This window comes from Calliopsis andreniformis, chromosome 6 (assembly GCF_051401765.1).
Source record: "Calliopsis andreniformis isolate RMS-2024a chromosome 6, iyCalAndr_principal, whole genome shotgun sequence".
NCBI classification, from domain to species: domain Eukaryota; kingdom Metazoa; phylum Arthropoda; class Insecta; order Hymenoptera; family Andrenidae; genus Calliopsis; species Calliopsis andreniformis.
In genome coordinates this window covers 15,042,299-15,061,852 of record NC_135067.1, presented here as the reverse complement: position 1 = coordinate 15,061,852, position 19,554 = coordinate 15,042,299, and the positions used below count along the sequence as shown (strand labels likewise).

Sequence of the window (19,554 nt, the reverse complement as noted above, 5' to 3'; positions counted from 1 at the left end):
AATGTCGATTAAAATGCAAAATATTTCAATTGCGCGAGGACGCAGAAATAATTTTTCGCTTTCCGAAGTTCGACAGCGATTGCCCTCCATTTCCTCCCCCGCTTCCAAATTAACCGTTTTTTCGTCGCTTTCTATTCGCCAGCGTTACAATTTATACCGATATGTGAATTATCGATGACAAATTCCGTCCCCCTTTTTCCATGGCCAACTGATGTTCCCCACCAGTTTCCCAGATGCTTCAGAATCAATGAGATTAATTGTCGCGACAATGTATAGGCAATTAATGCGCGTATTTAAATTCTACCACGAGCGGGATGAAAAGAGAAGGGGATGTGACATGTCGTAGAAAGTTATGCACGCGATAGAATGCACAGCGTCAGTAACGCAAATGGGACGACTCGTGTCTCTTGTTTGGATGGAAATAAAAAGCGCAGGACAGGAAAAAAGTTAGATCGTGTAACAAACTTTATTTTCCCGACGACCTCGCTTTTTACGTAAGTGCAACGATACAGTAGTAAATTCTCTTCCTTTACTATGCACGAAATTGTTTGGAGGATGCAGAGATTTAGCGCGTTAAATAATCCCATGGAACTCAAGATTTTTTAAATATCTCCACTATTACTATAATAAAAATGTAGCAGGACCTCGATTAAAGTAAGTACCTTACTTTACTCTGAAGCAAGTTTCACCATATCTAGAATCACGTCTGAAGCACCCTCCAGATTCTTAATTTTACTAGTTGCAGAAAACTACTATTAAATCACTGTTCAAGTTTAAGTCGATCTTTTACTATACGTTCTTTGTCTTTGCAGCCGATGACGATACCTCTCAGTAAAAGAGACCACGGATAATTGGGACCTCATTATTCGAGGTTCTACTGTATTCTAAAATCAGAAGAGACTCTGAAAAATCTACAAGGAAAGGTTCTCTGTAAAAGACTCTAATAAGATCAGAAATATCTTGACCCGGGACACGAAGTAACTCCTTCACCTCGCACGTAAAAGCAGGCAAAAGAAAGTCCTCCGGCATCCCTTTGTACCCCACACCATTTAGCAACAGCATTATACAACACTTCTGCAAAGACACTCTGCATAATCCCAAAGCGACGGGGGCGCTCGAATGTTCAAAAACACGGGCAGAAAATCCGGAATAATTCGGAAGCGGCGTTAGGCAGCGGAGGGTCGTCTGGAGATAGCTCGCGATGGCTTTGGCCCGCGAATATTCTAATGTAATTAGCGTGACTTCCATTACCGTTTAGCTGGTTCAGATCCGAGCGCTCGGTGCGGATCTTCTCCCTGTGAATCAGCGGCTCGCCACCAGAGAAGTCGGCCACTGTCGCGGCGTACAGCTGTCCCTCTGAAACATGCATAAAACGCTACGTGTCAGTCTGGATGGTTGGCTAAACGAATCGCCTCGTAGGAGGGTCGCGCAGCTCGACGCGCTGGCAAAGACACCTTCGAGTTAATTTCCACGTCTTGCCGCGTCACTCGAACACGCCAGTTCGCGAAATGCACTCTGCCAGCAGCTACCGTGGCTTATGCCTACGGGTAATCATCGGGCATTGTCGTGCCGCACCGCGAGCAAGCTTCTCGGGGGTTGCAGCTCTCGCGCGGAATCGTATCTCGCGTTGAGCCCTGGCAATTAAAGAGTACTAAATTCCACTCGGGACATGTGTATGCACGTGGATTCTGCCAGCGTTCATCTCGACTGTGCTATAGATTCGACCGTGGCACCTCATCAGGCGTCAGCAGATTCCTGAACACGTGGGGAGAATTTTGAGGAATTTTTTGACTCTGTTACAGAGGCGACGGTTTTTCTTAATCTGAGGAAAGGTTGCGAATGGTAGCGATGGGAACCGAGGTTTTCTAATTGTTCGGTAATATCCGGTGAGTGATAAGGCAGATGGATTGGCTGCAATGTTGCAGAATTTATTGGGAGCAGTTTAATTAAACCGAGTCCTGAAAGGCACTTTAATTAACCGACCGCGTTGCAATTACTTCAAGAATCGCTAATTTCCAGGCGGACGCTCCGAGATGTAATTTAAACGCGTGAATTTTCGCTGTCGTTGACGGAAACGTAACAAAGTGGGGGGTGATGAGCTGAACGATCGTCTTTGTATAATAAGAGGTAATTAGATTGGCCTTCGGTTTAAAGGCTTCTTTGGTAAGCTACAAGCTTGACTGGCTTTGTTGCTGCTTACGCGCAGATAAAACTCGACTTTTAGGCGTGATAGGATTAAATTGCCGGTAGATCGAGTGGATATGTTTCATATCAAAAGTCGAGAATGACGAACTCAGAAAAGAATCTTCCAAATATTTACACAAGGTCCAATTCATTACAAACCATACTTAAATTGATGAGTTCAAGAACAGAAGTCCAAAAACCACATCTTGAAACACTTCATCCCAAAGTGTAATTCTATACACTTCACCTGAACCCCAAAGCCAGAGTAAACCAAATCCCCTTGTTTCCCATATAATTTTAGGCCCTATGATCCAGATATACTCTCATCATTATTCCTTCAACTCACCGATTCAATTACCGTGTCTGTACAGCACGCATTTTACGCTCCCAGTCCTCAACCTAGCAACATCCTCGATCTTTGCTACTCCCACCGTCTCCCCATATTTCCTTCAACCCTCCCATTCGAAACTGTCGCGCACGAATCCCTCTTCTCCAGCAGGACCCGTCCCCCACGTGTCCACCTACACAGCCGAGTAATTTTCCTCGGTGTTTCGGTAGGGGTCGTGGAATTTTGCGCGAATCCGCGGCTTTCGTACCCGCGCACACGGACCAGGGGTAGCCGAGGTTGTGTACAGGCTGTGCGGCGTTTGCAGAGAGACTACATTTTCCCTGATACTCCCAACGAACGAAGATCCTCGAAGGCCGTGCACTCTCCTCCTCTCGCGGGGCTTCCATATTTCACGTTCAAAAAGCACGATGGGATTTGAGGCTGGCCAACGTATGCGCGCGATAAGTGTATATAGTGGGCCCGGCGGTCATATATAACCGGGCAAAGTAGACGTTAGACTTAGGGGATGAACGTGCTCGTTGCGGGCTACAAATCTACGGTGAGCCCTGCAACGCCGAAGCCCGCGAATACTGTACACCGTCATCCTGGTAATACCCAACGACTGAAGGAAGCTCTCGGCTACGTGCCGGGTTCTTTGCACTGGCATTATTAGCCAGCGACGCGACAACTGTCGTGGGAAATGACCGAAACCCTCTGTTTGCCCCCCTCGTGCGCTCTTCTCTCTTTACCTCTCGTCTAGGCTAGGTGGAGAGGTCTTTCTCGTTGCTGATCGAATCAACTTGATTCGATAGAAGAGAAAACGTAGAGGGGCGAGTGAAGAAACTTTTGTGAGGTAAACTGAACGAAAATATAATAATTTAATAAGGAACAAGTGTGGAATATGGTGTTTTATGGACTGGAAGGTATTCCACAGTGGATGTTGAATATATAAATATGACGTATAATGTGTGATATGAAAGTTGCTGATATCTATGAACCTTCTTCTGTCAGTTACTATATACAGGGTGTTTCATAATAGATGTTAGAGATTTTGAGAAGTGATTATGTATGCTAAAAATGAAAATACGCCTGAAATGGTGAGAATGTGTCTTACTTGAAGGCTTATTCTACTGTCTACGCGTGTAGTCAAGTCAGGCACAGCGGTGGCAGTAGAATATGTCTTAGAGTCAGACGCATTTTTCTTACAGCCTTAAACTTAATTTCATAATTTTTGGTTATCGTCTTATTTCATTATGTAAAGTCATCTCTTCAACTTTTTAACATCTGTTACGAAACATTTTGTATACTTTTGAAGGATTTCTAATGTATTCTTAATATACAGGTAAACATCATATTATAGTACACAATGCTTATTTTTTTCTACCTATTTTAAAAAAAAGTATAAATCTTTCCTTCAAAAAACGACTATCTTTAAAACATATCTAGCGATAATTGTATCTTCGTTCAAAGCCTCGTTTACCTAATTCCTGTCTAGAGCTTTCTATAGAAAAACAGGTTTTGATTAGCAAAATTGAATTATTTCCTACGAAAACAAACTCCCAGTCGGTCCTCCGTTTAACTGTCCACAGAGGTGCGCAATTTTCTCGATAGAAGACCGCGGGAAAGTGAATTGACAGTTCGATAACAAGCCACCGCAGTGTCTGGCTACGTGCTACGTATGCGCGTTATTTGTGTCACTATTATTAGAGCGGTATGTGGACATTGCACTTGGACTCGTTGGAACGGTCGTCTCGTGTAGCGGCGGGTTGATTTGGCTTTGTTAACGTCTAACGAGACTAAGGTCCACTTTATTCCGCCGTATAAATTTTACGCCCGTGTATTAACTTGGGTTTGCTATAACAACGCGCCCCTCTATGCTTTACCGTGATAAATGTTGACTCCGTTTTATTGTTTTCCGACTTACGCAAACGGAGACCTCGACTAAATTGGACCAACAAATAAAATTCTTCGGGCTCGCCTACCGGCCAACGACACTTTTATTTCCTTCCATTTATGACGGAGGAACTGTTGTTCAAGGTAAATTCGGAAAGTTGAAAAATTATCGATATTATAAGAGAAGGTTCGATCAGACATTAAGCGAAAATTAATTTCTTCCAAAGAATTGTTAAAAACAATTGTTTGCCATAATTTACGACAGTACAGCGCATGTTACATGTACATGAAAAATGGATACTTGTACGATGTTTAAAGCCTGTCACTCTAAAGTTAAAAACTCATTAATTTCCTAAAGATGAATATTGGTAACTGGGGTACAGATAGATTGCCTTATCACTTGAATAATGATAAACGGTACTGCGCATGGACCGATGGAGGCGTCAATGATCCGCTGTCGAAACTGTTAAATCCATCAGAGTTACAATGTTAAACCCCAAGTACACGATGTACGCTTGGATTCATAACAGCTAAGACGGAGTTTCCTATCTATTCTCCACTGATATGCGCATCCGATGCCAGTATTATGCACATTACACGTGTCAGAACTACTCACGATCTGCAGAGACGCCACGTGTAGGTGTCATTGCTGGTTAGAGGCAATCGCAATTATGCCGAAAACTATGCAAATCCGTAGAGATCGCAGCCATTGGAATAAGAAATTATCCACAAGTCCAAGTGCTGCAAATCGCTTTATGTCTTTATACTGAACAAGAACGAGGATTGAGAATTTATTCTAATCACCTTATCAAGTTGTTGTTAAATATATGAGTACTATTAATTATTCCTATAATCATTGACCTAGTTTCAGCGAAAATTGCTCTCTGGAAGTTGGTAACTCTCAGTGTGTTGACACGATAAGGGAGTACGGAGTCTCGAAACTGTATAAATGGATTCCAAATCCTTTAGAACATAATACGATATACTGAGAATGTCAGAGAAGGTTAATCTTGTAGCGATTACGTTACAAGCGCAAACGGCGTAGTCTAGCAAAGTTTAATTAGATAGAAATTTTATGAAAATTTGTCAAACCTGCAGGAAAGGGAACAAGTATAGAGAGGATAGTATATATACTGGGAAATGGCTGTCGACAAGTGTCTCTCATTTGAATAAATCTTCTAGGAGTGTAAAACAATATATTATGACGAACAACGCGTGAAATTGGACGGGCTGGAAATTTGGATGATAGAATGGACGTTCTGTTCTGCTTCTCGCGATAACCATGACATACTTTGTTCTAAATATATGAACTCCTTATAGGATTATTACACGAATGTGCCGTGGCAACGTCATAAATAGTCATTCAAGGGGCGCATTCATATACGTCGAGTTCACTGCCTGTGCCAACGGATGAAAAGGACGACTTTGACTTTGCATTCAATTAAAGCTCATTAAGAGTATATTACGCGGATAAACTTTCGCTACGTTTTAGTAAATCATCAAGTACAAGTAATTGAAGGGGATGTGTTTAGTGAATGTTTAACTGTGTTTAACCACATGGTTTTCCTATGGCGGTGAGATTTTCTTATAAACATAAAATAGCGCATATTTAAATTATTTAATGATTATACTACTTACGCTTTTAAATTACAAGAAATGCAGATAAAAAATCTTTTATGACTATTTTAATGTAGCAGTTTATACTGCAGTATTCATTAGGTCAAATTACAATTAAGTGAAATTCTCGACCACTTTTCAGATTGAATTTTCTCGAGAACGAGACTTCGCATACAAAATTTCATTTCAGATTTGAAACTCATTTTCATATATCGCGTCTCGCTCGTCACATTAGAAGTAAAATTTGGAAGGAAATTGTTTAAGATTCACGGGGGTATTTTTCATAAGCAAAACAAGCGAAGGGTTGCGCTTAAACCACGAATACCTGTAACCCCGATGTATTTTAATAAACCGAGGGGTATAGATATTTTACCAGTGGACTCGGCTTCACAGAAAGTGCACGATCACTATCCGGAAACGGATGCGCTCGTTGCAGAACCATTCAGCATTCTGACGCGTGGCGCATACGTGAACAAAATATGTTTCCTCTTTTTACGGCCCACGTTTTGTGTGCCCATCATTCCTGCGAACTCGAATTCGATACATAATATCACCCTGGACAAATAGATCAGAAACACTTGCAAACAATTGTATTTAACTCAGCAAAATACAGAGGAGTAGATTCAAGATACATACATCTACAGTAATATCTGTTCGATAAATATTAGTAGAGGTATCTTGGTTCTTTACTTCTAAAGATAACCAATTTCACTTCCAAGTACACATTTCAGGTTTATATTTAACACTACATTTATTAATCCTAGATACAGCCTTATCTCTAGGCAATATACCTAATTCAGACTTCAACTCGAAATAGGATGTAAAGCAGACAGCCATAATTTCACCAAGCAAATTTAAAGCGTTTTAAGATATTTCTAAATAACTACTTATTTACTAAAATTATCAAACGTCTCATAAAGTCCAGATTCTTATCTGCTACTCAGAACACCGATGTTATTTTACGATTCTAATTATTAGTTCATAAATTTCTCATGAATGGCGAATATTGAAAACAGTGGCGAAACTGTGCTCACCTACTTTACAAAGATTTCTCAACGATTACTTAATTTATACATAGAAAATCGTAGAAGAACCATTCGATCTATCCTCCCCCTTAAACCCAGCAATAAAAGCGTCATCTGTCTCAGCTCTTCTCTGTCTCTTCTGCAACATAATCCTCACTATGTCATTAGAACGTCGCGAGTTAACTGCAAACTAAAACCACCTTTTCGTCACCCACCGTCTCTCGTAACTCGCTGGAGGATCCTTGGTGGATAGCTAGGACACGTTTCGTCGTTCGTTTTATCAGTAGGGCAAGGGAACCGTAACACTCGCAGCCAGCGTAAAGGCGGAATAATTTGCCAGCGGTCGTAACTGGATTCGTTATAAAATTAGCAGTTTCGGCGGAGACGCAACGCAGTAAAAGATAAGCTGCCATGGTCCCCGAGCGGCGGTAAATCCGTGTCTATGAAATATGGATAACCAATCTCAGGCGAAAGGGGCCTGTTAGATTTTATACTTTCGCGGTCGCTGGTCGCGTCGTTACCACGGACGACCGTGTTACGTGGAATGGAGCACCATTGACCGTGTGGTTGCGCTGCCGTATATTTCGCACGGTAGAGACTTTCGATGGGAGTGAATCGTCGCGCCGCGTAATTATCTGATTTTGAAGGATAATGTTATCCGCCGCGGCGCGCCACCGAAGGTTAATTAAACTTCCTAAACACGACGGGGATGAGCCTGGGAGAGAACGGCGACGTCGTGGAAGACCATTGAAAGCGGAGATCCGCGAAAGTTGCGGGAAACTTCTTTTATTTCACGCTCGGAAGGGAAGTTGCATCGCGTGGTCGCCGCGGGAGTTGCTCGCGAAGCGACTTATTTTTAAGGAAGTATAATTCGCTAAGTTAGCCATTCCGGTCGGCCTTTGTTAACGGCCCACGCCCACGTTCATAAAATGCGACCTCTTTCGCGGCGAGCGAACACGTTTGATAGAGATATTTATGAGGACGGCCTACAATGTGGCGCATCTCTTCCCGCGGTGCAGCTGAATATTATGGAATATTTATTTTCATGCTTCTTTTCGGGAGAAGTATTCGGGAGGATGGTAATAAATCTGGGGGAATGTCCAGGATGGTTACAACGTGAGATGGAAAAATTTGGGGAGAGAACATTTAGAAAAAATATGAAATTAGGTATATTCGATTAACCATAAAATGGCACACTAGGGTCCTTCATGGGCACAGCTAGTCAGATAAAGTGGGCCATTCCAGGGTTAGAATAAGATTGCAAACTAATTGCATTGAATCCACGATTCTCTCCTTTCATATAAGACGTAGTGTTCTTGAAACTATTATTCAGTGATAGTTAGCAGAAATCTGGCATGTGGAAGGGATTATTAATTGTTTCGAAGGAGCCGAATCCTTGCAGTGTTCGAACCCTTTGTTACGTGCCACCCTCTATGATATGCAAATATAGGGAATAGAGAGAAATAAAGTCGAAGAACGCTTGAGCGTTATAAATCTGATCTAGACAGATTTGCTGATTAAAAGGATTGAAAAGTGCGCGATAGGTGTGATTAATACTTGGTAACACGTACCGCAATTAGCTCGCAATGAAACTCGAAAGAAAACGGGAACGGAATTCGCTCGTTTATTTAGTACATGTCAGACACCGAGTTCACCAGCTATCATTTATTTCACAACTCCATAAAACTTTCTCGACGGGGGGAGATTCAATCGATTCACGGGGAGGTTCAGGCCCTTCGATTCACTTTTTGTTTAAAAAATCGGCAAACTTTTATACCGATGACGTTGCCCCGTTTAAATCAAATACAGCGGACAGTCATTTTCAGCGAGGGAAGATGTATTGCTGTTTGAATAGTCGGAACTGACTATAAATGTGTCGCTTTCAAGGGAAACCTTTTCGCCATCAGAATTTATCTTTGTCCGCTGCATAGGCTGTTACTCCCTAAATCCTAAGAATAATCTTTTTCATATTTTTACATTCGAACCATGGCTGCCATTAAAACCAAGGACACACTCTATTCCGCAATTGCGCATTTACTATCCCACTTTTTTAATATTCACATTCATGCAAAATATTCTCTCTATAATATTAAAAGGGAGGATGGAGTAAATTAAGATACTGCACTCTGAAATTCCACTCCACTTCACAAAAGCATTAACTGCCTTCTCGACCTCCGTGTATATGCGAAATGTCCCTCGAATGGCGCTGTATTCGTGCAATTACCGGAATTATCGCCGTGGCGAGTGTTTCGCAATAACAATTACGAGATGGCTGTTGTTTTCGGCGAACAACGATGTCGACGTTAGTTTCCAAGGAAAAATTAAGCTACCACGTTTGCTGCAGCCACGATTAGACTCGAGATTCGAATACTGTGTCTTGCACGGTACGTCTGAGGGGCGGAAAGCGAGTAACCGTTCCGGTAAATAAGCTTCTGCGGTTTGCTGGATTTCACGGCGAGTTCGAGTCTACGAACGTACAGACGCCTGTTACAGGGGAACGAGGATGGTGCTTGTTGCGAGCGTAGAATCGAACAGGTTTATAGGGATTCGGTTAATTTCCCTACGAACGGGCATTGTGATTGCTGAAGGGGCCTTCAGGGGTCGAGAAGGTATTTATTAGCACTTTGACGGCGCAACTTGTCTGCCACGTTCCTCGAACCGGAATTTCTGAAGCTCGTGCGTTAGAAATATTGCAACATTGTCACATTGCAGGAGGAGTTTAATGCAAATGAGAATGTACAGTTTACGAAGTGACTGAATCCTGACTCGTGGAATATAATATTTGTAGAAATGGATGGTCAAGGAGAAGACGCTAGATATGATTGAAAACCACGGCGAGTTAAGATTACAAGGAACACAAGAAATCAATTAAGGTGGTCCACGTGGCAATTTCATAGTTAAATATTTCTGCAAGGAAAACTTTCAAGCTTTTAAGCTGAGGGACCTCCGTTTTTCAAAGTTTGCTATGCACACAAACAGCGAACCATTTGCAATATTGAAACAGAGACCTATATTGTACGGTCAGAAAATTGATTTTTCGACCAAGGTTTCTTTGTTTACTTTATCAAGAATTTTTTGCTTTGAATCTTTTTTACTTGTTTTCTTGTGGCAAACAATCCGCAGAAATGTTCAAGTTCCGCTATGCATTGCGAATCGTGATGTACGCAGGACGCATCGAGCAAGCGGATCGCGAATTTGTACGTTTGCTCGACGTGACGTGCGTAATCTAATAGTTGTCAGATGACTCGATTATTGGTTATAACGGTAGAACAGTTGTTGCTACGGACCTCATAAAATCACTGTGTATTTTATTCGACACTCTACCCGAATGGAGTGTAACCATTTGGAAATTGGTAATAGATTGTGTTGGGTAACATAATTTCTCAATTTGATACGATACTTGTAAAACACACATTTACGCTTCAAATATGGTAATCGTTTCTGGTGTAATATTTTTCAACTGCAATTCCTCGCTGAGGGAATTTATAAAAATGTTAAAAAGATTTAAACGATAAGAAGACTTTAATAATTTTACGCAAAGAATATTGTTTATAATTTAGCTACCTTGCAAGTTTCTAATCAACCTAAATCCTTTTCTTTGTAATATAAAGTTTCTTCCTTTGACGCTGTTTAAACGAATCTCGTCAACAGAATTTAAAACATGCTTGATAAGATCCCGTTACACGTTTCGAACTGATCCAGCCTTTGATAAATTAACGAGCAAATAATATCCTTGACATTCCAGGATGCTGGTGGTAGCAAACAAAGGCGTCAAAGTACCCATAGAACTACAAAGATCATCACGTTAACGTTAACTTCACCGAGCACCGCTGAACAGCGTCCATAATTCAGGCATGATCGCGCTGGTTGCACGATCGTCAACAATTCCTCGAAATTCTGATCGGTTTTCGTCGGGAAAAAACAGAAGATCGATCGAGCGAGAAACTTTATTGAAGAGATGCGAATTTTAAGCTCCCCAAATCGGATTTCGGCGGAGTTGATGAAAGTTCGGGTTAAACCGAACCCATCTGCGATTTCCGGCATTAACCGCGCCCCTATTAAGCGATCTGATTCACCGATAGCGTATCAGGAATAGGCCACAGCTGATTAAGATTAAATAGAATTTGATTGAGGATCGATTTATCGTGGCTTTGAAATTCTAAGCTCCAATTAACCGGAAAGCAATGCATCGCACGAATTTCTTTCGTTTAAATCGAATGATACCGAAGAAAAATTTTCCTCGACCCTTTCTGACGGTATGCAACTTGGGAATTAGATACTTGTGTCGTGTACAGTCTTCTTTTTTATGATTTTTATTTGGAGTACGTTTCAATTGCTTTGGCAGTAATTCACTGGGTCTTAAAATGACTCAGTTTATATTTATTAGTAATATTTCACTACTCATTAATGTTGTCTTTAATACATTAGTGAAATATTTCAGCAAAATCAATATTTCATATTTTAATTTATTCCATACTTATGCAAATACGATATTAGAGTACGAATCACTTTTCATTAGCTCCACGCGTCCTATTTTCCATAATAAATTGCTTATAATGAAATTCATTCCAGTATAATTATAAAAACGTTTATTGTAACTTATAACAAAAACAATGTTGAAGGTAACCTTCATCAAGAACAAAACGCTTTTAACCAAGTGTGTAAAATGTCTAAACATTTTTATCTCATTTAAAATCGTCCGTCTACCGCAAAACACCGAAATATCACATCTATCAACGGACATGGGCAGAAGCAAAAATAGAGATTTCACGTCACTGCACATGCACCTATTAAAAGCAGAAAAGCAGTATTCTTTATTCAGATATCTGTAAATGAATTCCTACGGATAAATTCAGATTCTAAAGCAGTCACGTAGACCGATTAACAATTAAACGAAACGTTCCCCAAAAACCTCGAGCGCGATCGCAATTCCCTCGGAGATGGTCGCGGGAGATATGATTTATAATACGGGAAAACGGGTGACAAATATTTCCCCGCGTATATTACAATGTGGTTGAAACCACTTTATCGAGCCATATACCATGGCGAGGTTTCCATACCGTATCGATGCGTCGCGGTAGTCGGTGTTTATCCAATGAATGCATATCGATCTTGATCGTGCTAAAATTTCGGTCCGAAATGGAAACGATACGCGTTCTGTGTCTCGTCAATCATTCGATAATGGCCGTTCCAAGGGAATTATCCCAGCGGGTATCGTTTCACTCTTTAATCCAAGCTTGTGCTCGTCCGACACGTTATCGCTTATTACGATCAGCTTTACACTTAGATAACATTATGCATGCCCCATCGTCAGTCAGATTACTAGTTATCGCGTCACATTTTTTCCTAACTCACCTGTACTCCCCCTTTTTTCAGGACTACGGATGTTTGCGATCCACCATTTACACATTACGCTCGTATTTTTCTTCCTTTCGAACCAGCGTCAATCAAATATTTGTTGGTCATCGATCGTGCCAGATTCGACAACCATATGCTCGTGCAGAGGCGTTACACCTAATTCCCTTTTACAGCAACTCGCAAACAGCTGACGATTTTTTCGTCCCGATTTTTACTTCGTTTAGAACTGACGCTGTGATTAACACACTGACCGATAGTTTCGAAAATCGCTCAAAATGACGCCAGTGTGGCGACAAGCAGTCGACGTAGTGTTAACGAGATTTTTTTTTTTTTTTTTTTTATTCACCAAAGTGTCGCTGTGTTTCTACCTAGTTTTGTGGTTTTGTTATAAAAATGGTAATGTTCCGAATCGAATACAGAAAGAAATGTAATATGTTTCTACTGGAGAAAGAGTAGATATAAAAATGTTAAAATTCCAATAATAAAGAAATCTATGTAGACGTGACACGTACCACTTTCCCACTAAGCCTCTCATTCTCATTATAGAGTGAAACATGCCCAAGAGTCAGAAAAATATTGCAAGGAAACAGCAGGTCCAAATTAATCACGAGTTTTTCACTTTTCAACAGCTCGGGTCCCGCCCCACACGCGACTGAGAACCGCCTGAATAATCACGTCTGGTCACATTATCGAGTTCACGCTTCACGCATAAATTTTTATTAAATGTTACCCTGTGCTCGGGCTATGGTCAACCTCACCGTTCACGGTTAGTTTTACATCCCCCGATAATCGGGCCTGCATTCAAACGCCATGCCACTCCATTACGTCTCATATCAACGAGTTCATTACTTGCCTCGAGTTTCGCCGCAGATTCTGTCGCTCTCGCTTTCTTTTCTCTCGCTCCTCCCCGCGGGGACGACGGCGGTTTGAAATGTTACCAAGGACGCGTTGGTGAATATTTATGATTCCGTTAACGTGTTCTCACGCAGAACTTGATTTATGGCCGCACATTGTTCCAGTCATTCATCAAGCGGCAGCGCGATAACAAGGAGAACCTTCAGCCGCGGTTTCGATATCTTTCCGCGACTGTTTTTGTGTCGCTCGTACATACAACTTTATTCGCGACGTGCTTAGCGATCCCATATCGATGCACCGAAATCGATAACTACTGGACAAATGCGTCGGCTGCGCACGATAGCGGAGGCTGACGTGACGCGGAAATCGGGCTGGGAAAAAAGAGGAAGAGGTTCTACGCGATATTTTGATCTATGGAGACAAATATTTTGTCCAAGGAAGCCGTGGATCAAAATATAGATTTCTGCTGCAATAAATTTCGAGGCGGTGGATGTCGGTCTGTGGTCCCTGACGCACTGCAATTCGACGATTTTTTCAAAGGATAAGGAAGAGGGGGATTATTCGAAATATGTTGAATAGTCTGGACTTGTACTCCATTTTAAATTATTATATGTTATTCATATTATGAACTGAAATTTTAAAAAACTTTGGAAGATGTTAAACACTTATATCTATTTCTCTTCCTTCATTATTGACATGCAAAGCAAAAACAGTTGAATTTGATTCTTTAATTGCCACTTTTATGTTAATAGTAACAAAATAAACATTAACGATCTGAGACCGCTAATAGTCATTATGTAAGTTTTAATAGATGTAGTAGTTAAGAGTTAACAGTGATAATTTCGATGCTAAATAATTTCTCGATATTAAATCCGTATTAAAATTGGTTAAATATTTGCCATGGTTTACAAGCGATTTTTCAACACTCTTCTATTTAATACTAGTTTCAAAAGCTCAATGAGCATGTATGAATGAAACCGACATACATTCAATCGGCATACACTTGACTAATGTGAAGTGTTTAACTACAAAATACTTCACTCGAACCTATTCCACCCTTCTAAAACAGCTTTGACCGCTTCCCCACATCAAACGTCGAATCAGTTTACTAATTCGTAAATGATGCCACACTCGTCGATTTTTGACACTCCACTTTTGACGCCGTGAAACCATCGAAATCAATCGTGTGTTTGATACGAAATTTCGCTCGTCGAAATTGTGCTTTCATGTTGAACCACAGCTGCTAGTATTGTTTACAGGACAGTTCGATGTCAGATACGATATTACAAATATTCGTAACGAGATACAATTCGGTTGTAAGCGACGCGGATGAAACGTACCTCATAGAATATTTATGCGCGTATGATTCAATTAATTTAGGATCGATGTGATCAACAAGAGAGGCACTGGCTATCCATCATTTATAATCCACAAATTTAGAGTATTTTTTTATTGTTAAAGCAGTCATTCCCTCGACTAATCGTGGTTGATGACACGCGTCTGTTAAATCGATGACAAAAGTGCAGCCTCGTTTACCCGTCCCTTTCCTCCGTTTACTAGCAGTCGAAAAACCTATCGGTGGTAACGCACGTCGATTCAACTGAAATCAAGCACGCGTATTGGCATTCGTTTATACTACCTTAATTTAGCGTCGTCCGTTCTGTTACGAGGCGAATTGAAATCACTCAGCGCAGGGGATTCGCCTATTCGACACAGTGCGTTTCCGAGTTGCGTGACAGGCAACTTTCCTTTTTACGACTGTAAATACTAGCAGCGATAATAATATCTCTATCGAAACGTTTACAGGTTAAACCTCGCTTCATTTGCGGTTTAAAAGGCGCAGAACGGTTTCCCTTGCGGTCAAAAGTGAAATTACCGCCAACTTGCGGTCGTCGAACTTTTCGCGGAACTTTCGATCACGTATATGACTTGTATTAAACTAGAAGAATCGATTCCCACTATATTACATTTTTATGCTTAGTGATTTGAAACGTGTTTCTAGAATTTCTCAATTTTAAGGTTTTGAAATAACATATCTGTAGACTCGATAATTTCATAAACGCATGAAATATACTCATAGGCACATATAAAAATATGTTAATGGATATTCAAAGTTGCAGAAATTCCTCAAAAATGAAACATTCCAGATACGAGTTCTCTTGAATACCAATTATCACGAGTGTTAAAATAAAAAACGAATATGATCTGAATCGATCCTTAAAAATCTCTCGTGCTAAGCCTGTCGCAGTCTAGTCACGAGCATACACCGAGAAAAAAGGCTGTGTGCATCGAAATGTTTACTTCCATGAATATTTCTCCAGTGGAACTACGCTGAGGTATTAAACTGATTCATATTCAGAGAGCATATTAAAAACGTGATCCCATCGCTGTTAATAATAGCGAAGGAACATTCGCGTATCGACACGAGAAATCCTGCGTGACGATCTCTGGCAGGGCGATGATACAACAGCGTGATACCTTAGCATATTTCTCTGTCGTTCGGCTGAATTATACGAGACCTCGCTATCTTTTCTTTTTCTGGAGTAGGTCACTTGACATGCGATTCAGTCACGCGAGCAGTCTGCGCACAGGCTTGCATCTATCGCGACGATTAAATGCAAAATTAAGATGTATTACTTGTAAACAAGATGTACGTGATACCAAACGACCGAAACGAGGATATACGCGATTAACGCGATTGCTCGCGACAGGACCATTTCTTGCCCCCTCTTTTATTTCCTGCTAACGTTTTTTCCCTCTGCCCTGTACAAAGTTAAATTCAAGCGATTAAACGAAACAGAATTCTCTGCCATGTAAACGAATTTTATCTCCTACTTCGTTGCTCGCTAATTCTGATTCACTGTTTTCTACTTTTAAATGAAGTAGGTCGCGGCGTGTAAATCGAGAGAAATTTTGATATAGGTACAGGAAAGGCGGATGTAATGTCACTCCATGTATAATAAGAGAAAAATGTGGATGGAATAAAAATAGTATGTAAATACGATTCGGAATATTCTGACAGAAATTCTAATAAAATAATTTTTTTTTCAAATAATTGTAGATTCCAGGAATGTTTCACGCAGGTATTGTTTCTATATTTTCTCTTATTATTTTCACAGAGGCAGTTCCATAATAAAAACCTGTTAGTTTTGCTTTTAAATTTAGCCTTCCTTTTCGTTACCTCTAAAAACAACGAATTCACGCTTTCCTTGGGAAGAGGAAATAATCTCATCGCGTCCGCCTCTCCCACACCCTCAAGTTGACGAAAAGTATACAAGTTTAGAAATGGCCTAATTTTAATAATTAGGTCGAACATGAAAACAGCGGTTCTGAAAGCTGCAAGGTTCACGGGAGAGCTCGACTCTTTTACCGAACGACGGCGACGTGTCTCGGTGGAAAGTTCAGCGGTTGGCTCGTTTAAAAGCACCCTTTTCAGCCTCGTTTCGGAATTTTCCATGCGAGAATTTCTAATTGTTCAACGTGAATGACTTCATTAGCATGGAAATAAGTTACCTTTTAAATGTAATATTTAAAACCGTGACACTACCGTGTCTGCGTTTCTCGCCCCGCGACGCGAATCGAATAAACTTTGTCCGTATTTGCCCCTTTTCAGCTCCAAACTTGCGTGCTCGTTTCTCGCGAAAGCCATTAACCACGTTTCTCTTTCTGACTATGCGAGAAACGTTTGGAAACGCATCGAGGAGAATTTCGCTGGGAACGTTGGGAGACTAAGTCGGGCTATCTAAGCATAATGGAATTTCAATGGGCTCCATCCATCGCAATCTGATCTGTTATAAGCGATACACACTTCACTTGTTAGGTTCGGCTGTAAGATAACGCAATGTGATTCGCCAGAAATTTTTCGATATGTTACCAATAAGATATCATTGCATACTTCGCGACCGGATTTGGATAGCATCGAAAAAGTTTATCTACTTTACATGCCGAGAGAGGCTATTTGTCACAACGTTCGCTTACACTTGACATGTGCATATGTTACATAACATTTTTTCCTAGTCGAGTAAAGTAGATATACGTTTCAATTAAAGTATCTAGACTCTAGACTGACGCGACCATTGCGTCTCTGATAGTCCCTGGCACTTTCACAGGTTCGCTATTCAGTTTGGAATTTCCAATACAACCGTAACGTGAGATTAGAATTGAAGCGAGATTAAGATACGGCCGAATACGTAACAGAAATATCGAAAACTGGTTGAAGAATTGAAGAAAATTTCGAAACGGCTTTTATTACACGCTTCGCGTATCCATAAACGAATCCAGAGAAAACAGTAGCATGAAAACTAATTTACAGCAACGATAAATCATTTTTTACGATCGAATTACGTCGACGTTGCTCTACCATTCCAATCACAATATTAATACACCAGCTGCGAGCTAAATATATACAATTCCGTCGGTACGAACTGCACGAGTGGAAACGTGATTTTACGTCCGCAAATCCCTGCATACCGGCCAATAACTGACAAATAGAAATTCAAATGGTAATTCCAAAGGACGTAACTGTTTTAATAATACAGTAATCGTGGAACTGTATCTAGGTTAGTAATGAATGATGCTTTCATTCAGATACCCACGTACAATACTGTTTACCATACGAGCTTATTCGTGACGCGACTTCCACGCAACGTATCGATATGCCGCAAACGACGCAACTGCATTGTACTTCCGCATATTTCTCCTTTGTTAGGCAGGGTTAGCTGACGCCGCGTATTATTCGATATGGCCGACGCATTCGCGCACAGGACTGTCTTATTAATGCCAGAAGTGACTGTGTGGAGCGTTTTACGCGGAGACAATGGAACGTAATGATTCTGACAGTATCTCTCAGTTATTAGACGGATTATTGAAATTACGTCCCCTTTTGTCTTTGTCGCAAGCCAATAGCGAAATCATGAACTCGACGAGCATGGTCATTCACGTTTGCCAATTGAACGTTTCGTTTATAATCGCGCGCAGTTCGCGGCCATGAAAAGGTGTCCCCGCTCGGCAGTTATTTTGGATATTAAGCCACGTTCCCGCGTGTGCAATATACGCCGCGCTAGTGAAGTCATAAAGCTAATGGATGTAGCTATTCACGTTTGGAAATTGAGCACGTTACCTTATGGTTTACGCCCGTGACAGAGCGTTTCAGGGACTAACGATTTTGAATATTGAGCCAATTCTGTGTTGGCCAGGGGATATGAGAAGATCTGACTCTCAATTTTGGCTTCTGTTTTCAATTGTCTCGGATTTATGCCCTGCCACTGTCTGTTTGATTAGTGATCTCTGATTTCATTTCACCCGGCGAGGGATTTACGAGATTCATTTAAATTCTACGAAAACTATTAGATATCTACCTCTTCTAGATACCTATCTGAAAAGAGAGTTTGTAATTTATGATCTCGTCACGATATGTAACTTTAAACTGAGAATATTACGTAGTATATACGTGATTTCAATATATTACTCAAGTAACCCATAATCACTGTCTAAGCCTGCTTATGCTCGTGAAAAATCGTGATCGATCTTAAAACATAGGCTGACTCGAAGTGCGTAATTTTCTGCTGACGATAAGCATAATCTTCGTTTACCATAAATCAGGGGTGCTAATTTGTTGCGTTCACGCACCGCGTAATGTGGAATATACTAAATAAGTTTGACGTCACGGGTGTGACAAATGAGAGAGCCAACCGTGTCAAAGGTAATGCATACGTGATACATATGTATTTCTGAGTTCTTCCAACAACTTTGTCGAAGCGACGCGCCGTTTCCTTTTCACCCTGGTATTGATTTTGCCGTGGAACTTTTCTGGAGAAACACGCAATCGCACGTGCTATTTAAGCCCCTTACAAGTTGCTCACGTGTATAATTATACTTGGTGCTCGTGAAATGGCCAAACGAATCAGCCTATTCCACTGATAAGGAGATATCGCAGAAACGCTGGTCGATACATGCATTCTTAGCGAGTTAACAGCTTTGAATGTGATCCTTAACCTGCACTAGGTGATAATTAAATCTAATTAAATTTCTACTCTTTTCTGAGGGTTCTACACAGTGAGATTTTTTAAATCGCAAATTTTCTAACTCTGTTATATAAGTCTGTTATTAACTCTGTTATATAAGTAATTGAAATATACGTGTAGTAGTGTTGAATAATTTTTTAAATATTTTTATAATTGTATTTTCAAGGATTTATGAATATAAGAGGTATTAACTGAGCTTCATCAATGACTTAACAAACACCCTATAAATTTCACGTATTGTTAATTTAGCTCTAATGAATTCCACTTAAAG

The 19,554-nt window shown here is 40.7% G+C and overlaps 1 protein-coding gene across 2 annotated transcripts in view; it reads right to left on the bottom strand.

Annotated features, from left to right (window-relative positions):
- Nucleotides 1-19,554, bottom strand: part of LOC143181118 (semaphorin-1A) — a 260,427-nt gene that overhangs the window by 28,465 nt on the left and 212,408 nt on the right. For both annotated transcript variants that reach the window (XM_076381357.1, XM_076381358.1), the window contains exon 7: nucleotides 1,252-1,356. In XM_076381357.1, the coding sequence (XP_076237472.1) occupies nucleotides 1,252-1,356 (105 nt within the window). The remainder of the gene's footprint in view (nucleotides 1-1,251; nucleotides 1,357-19,554) is intronic.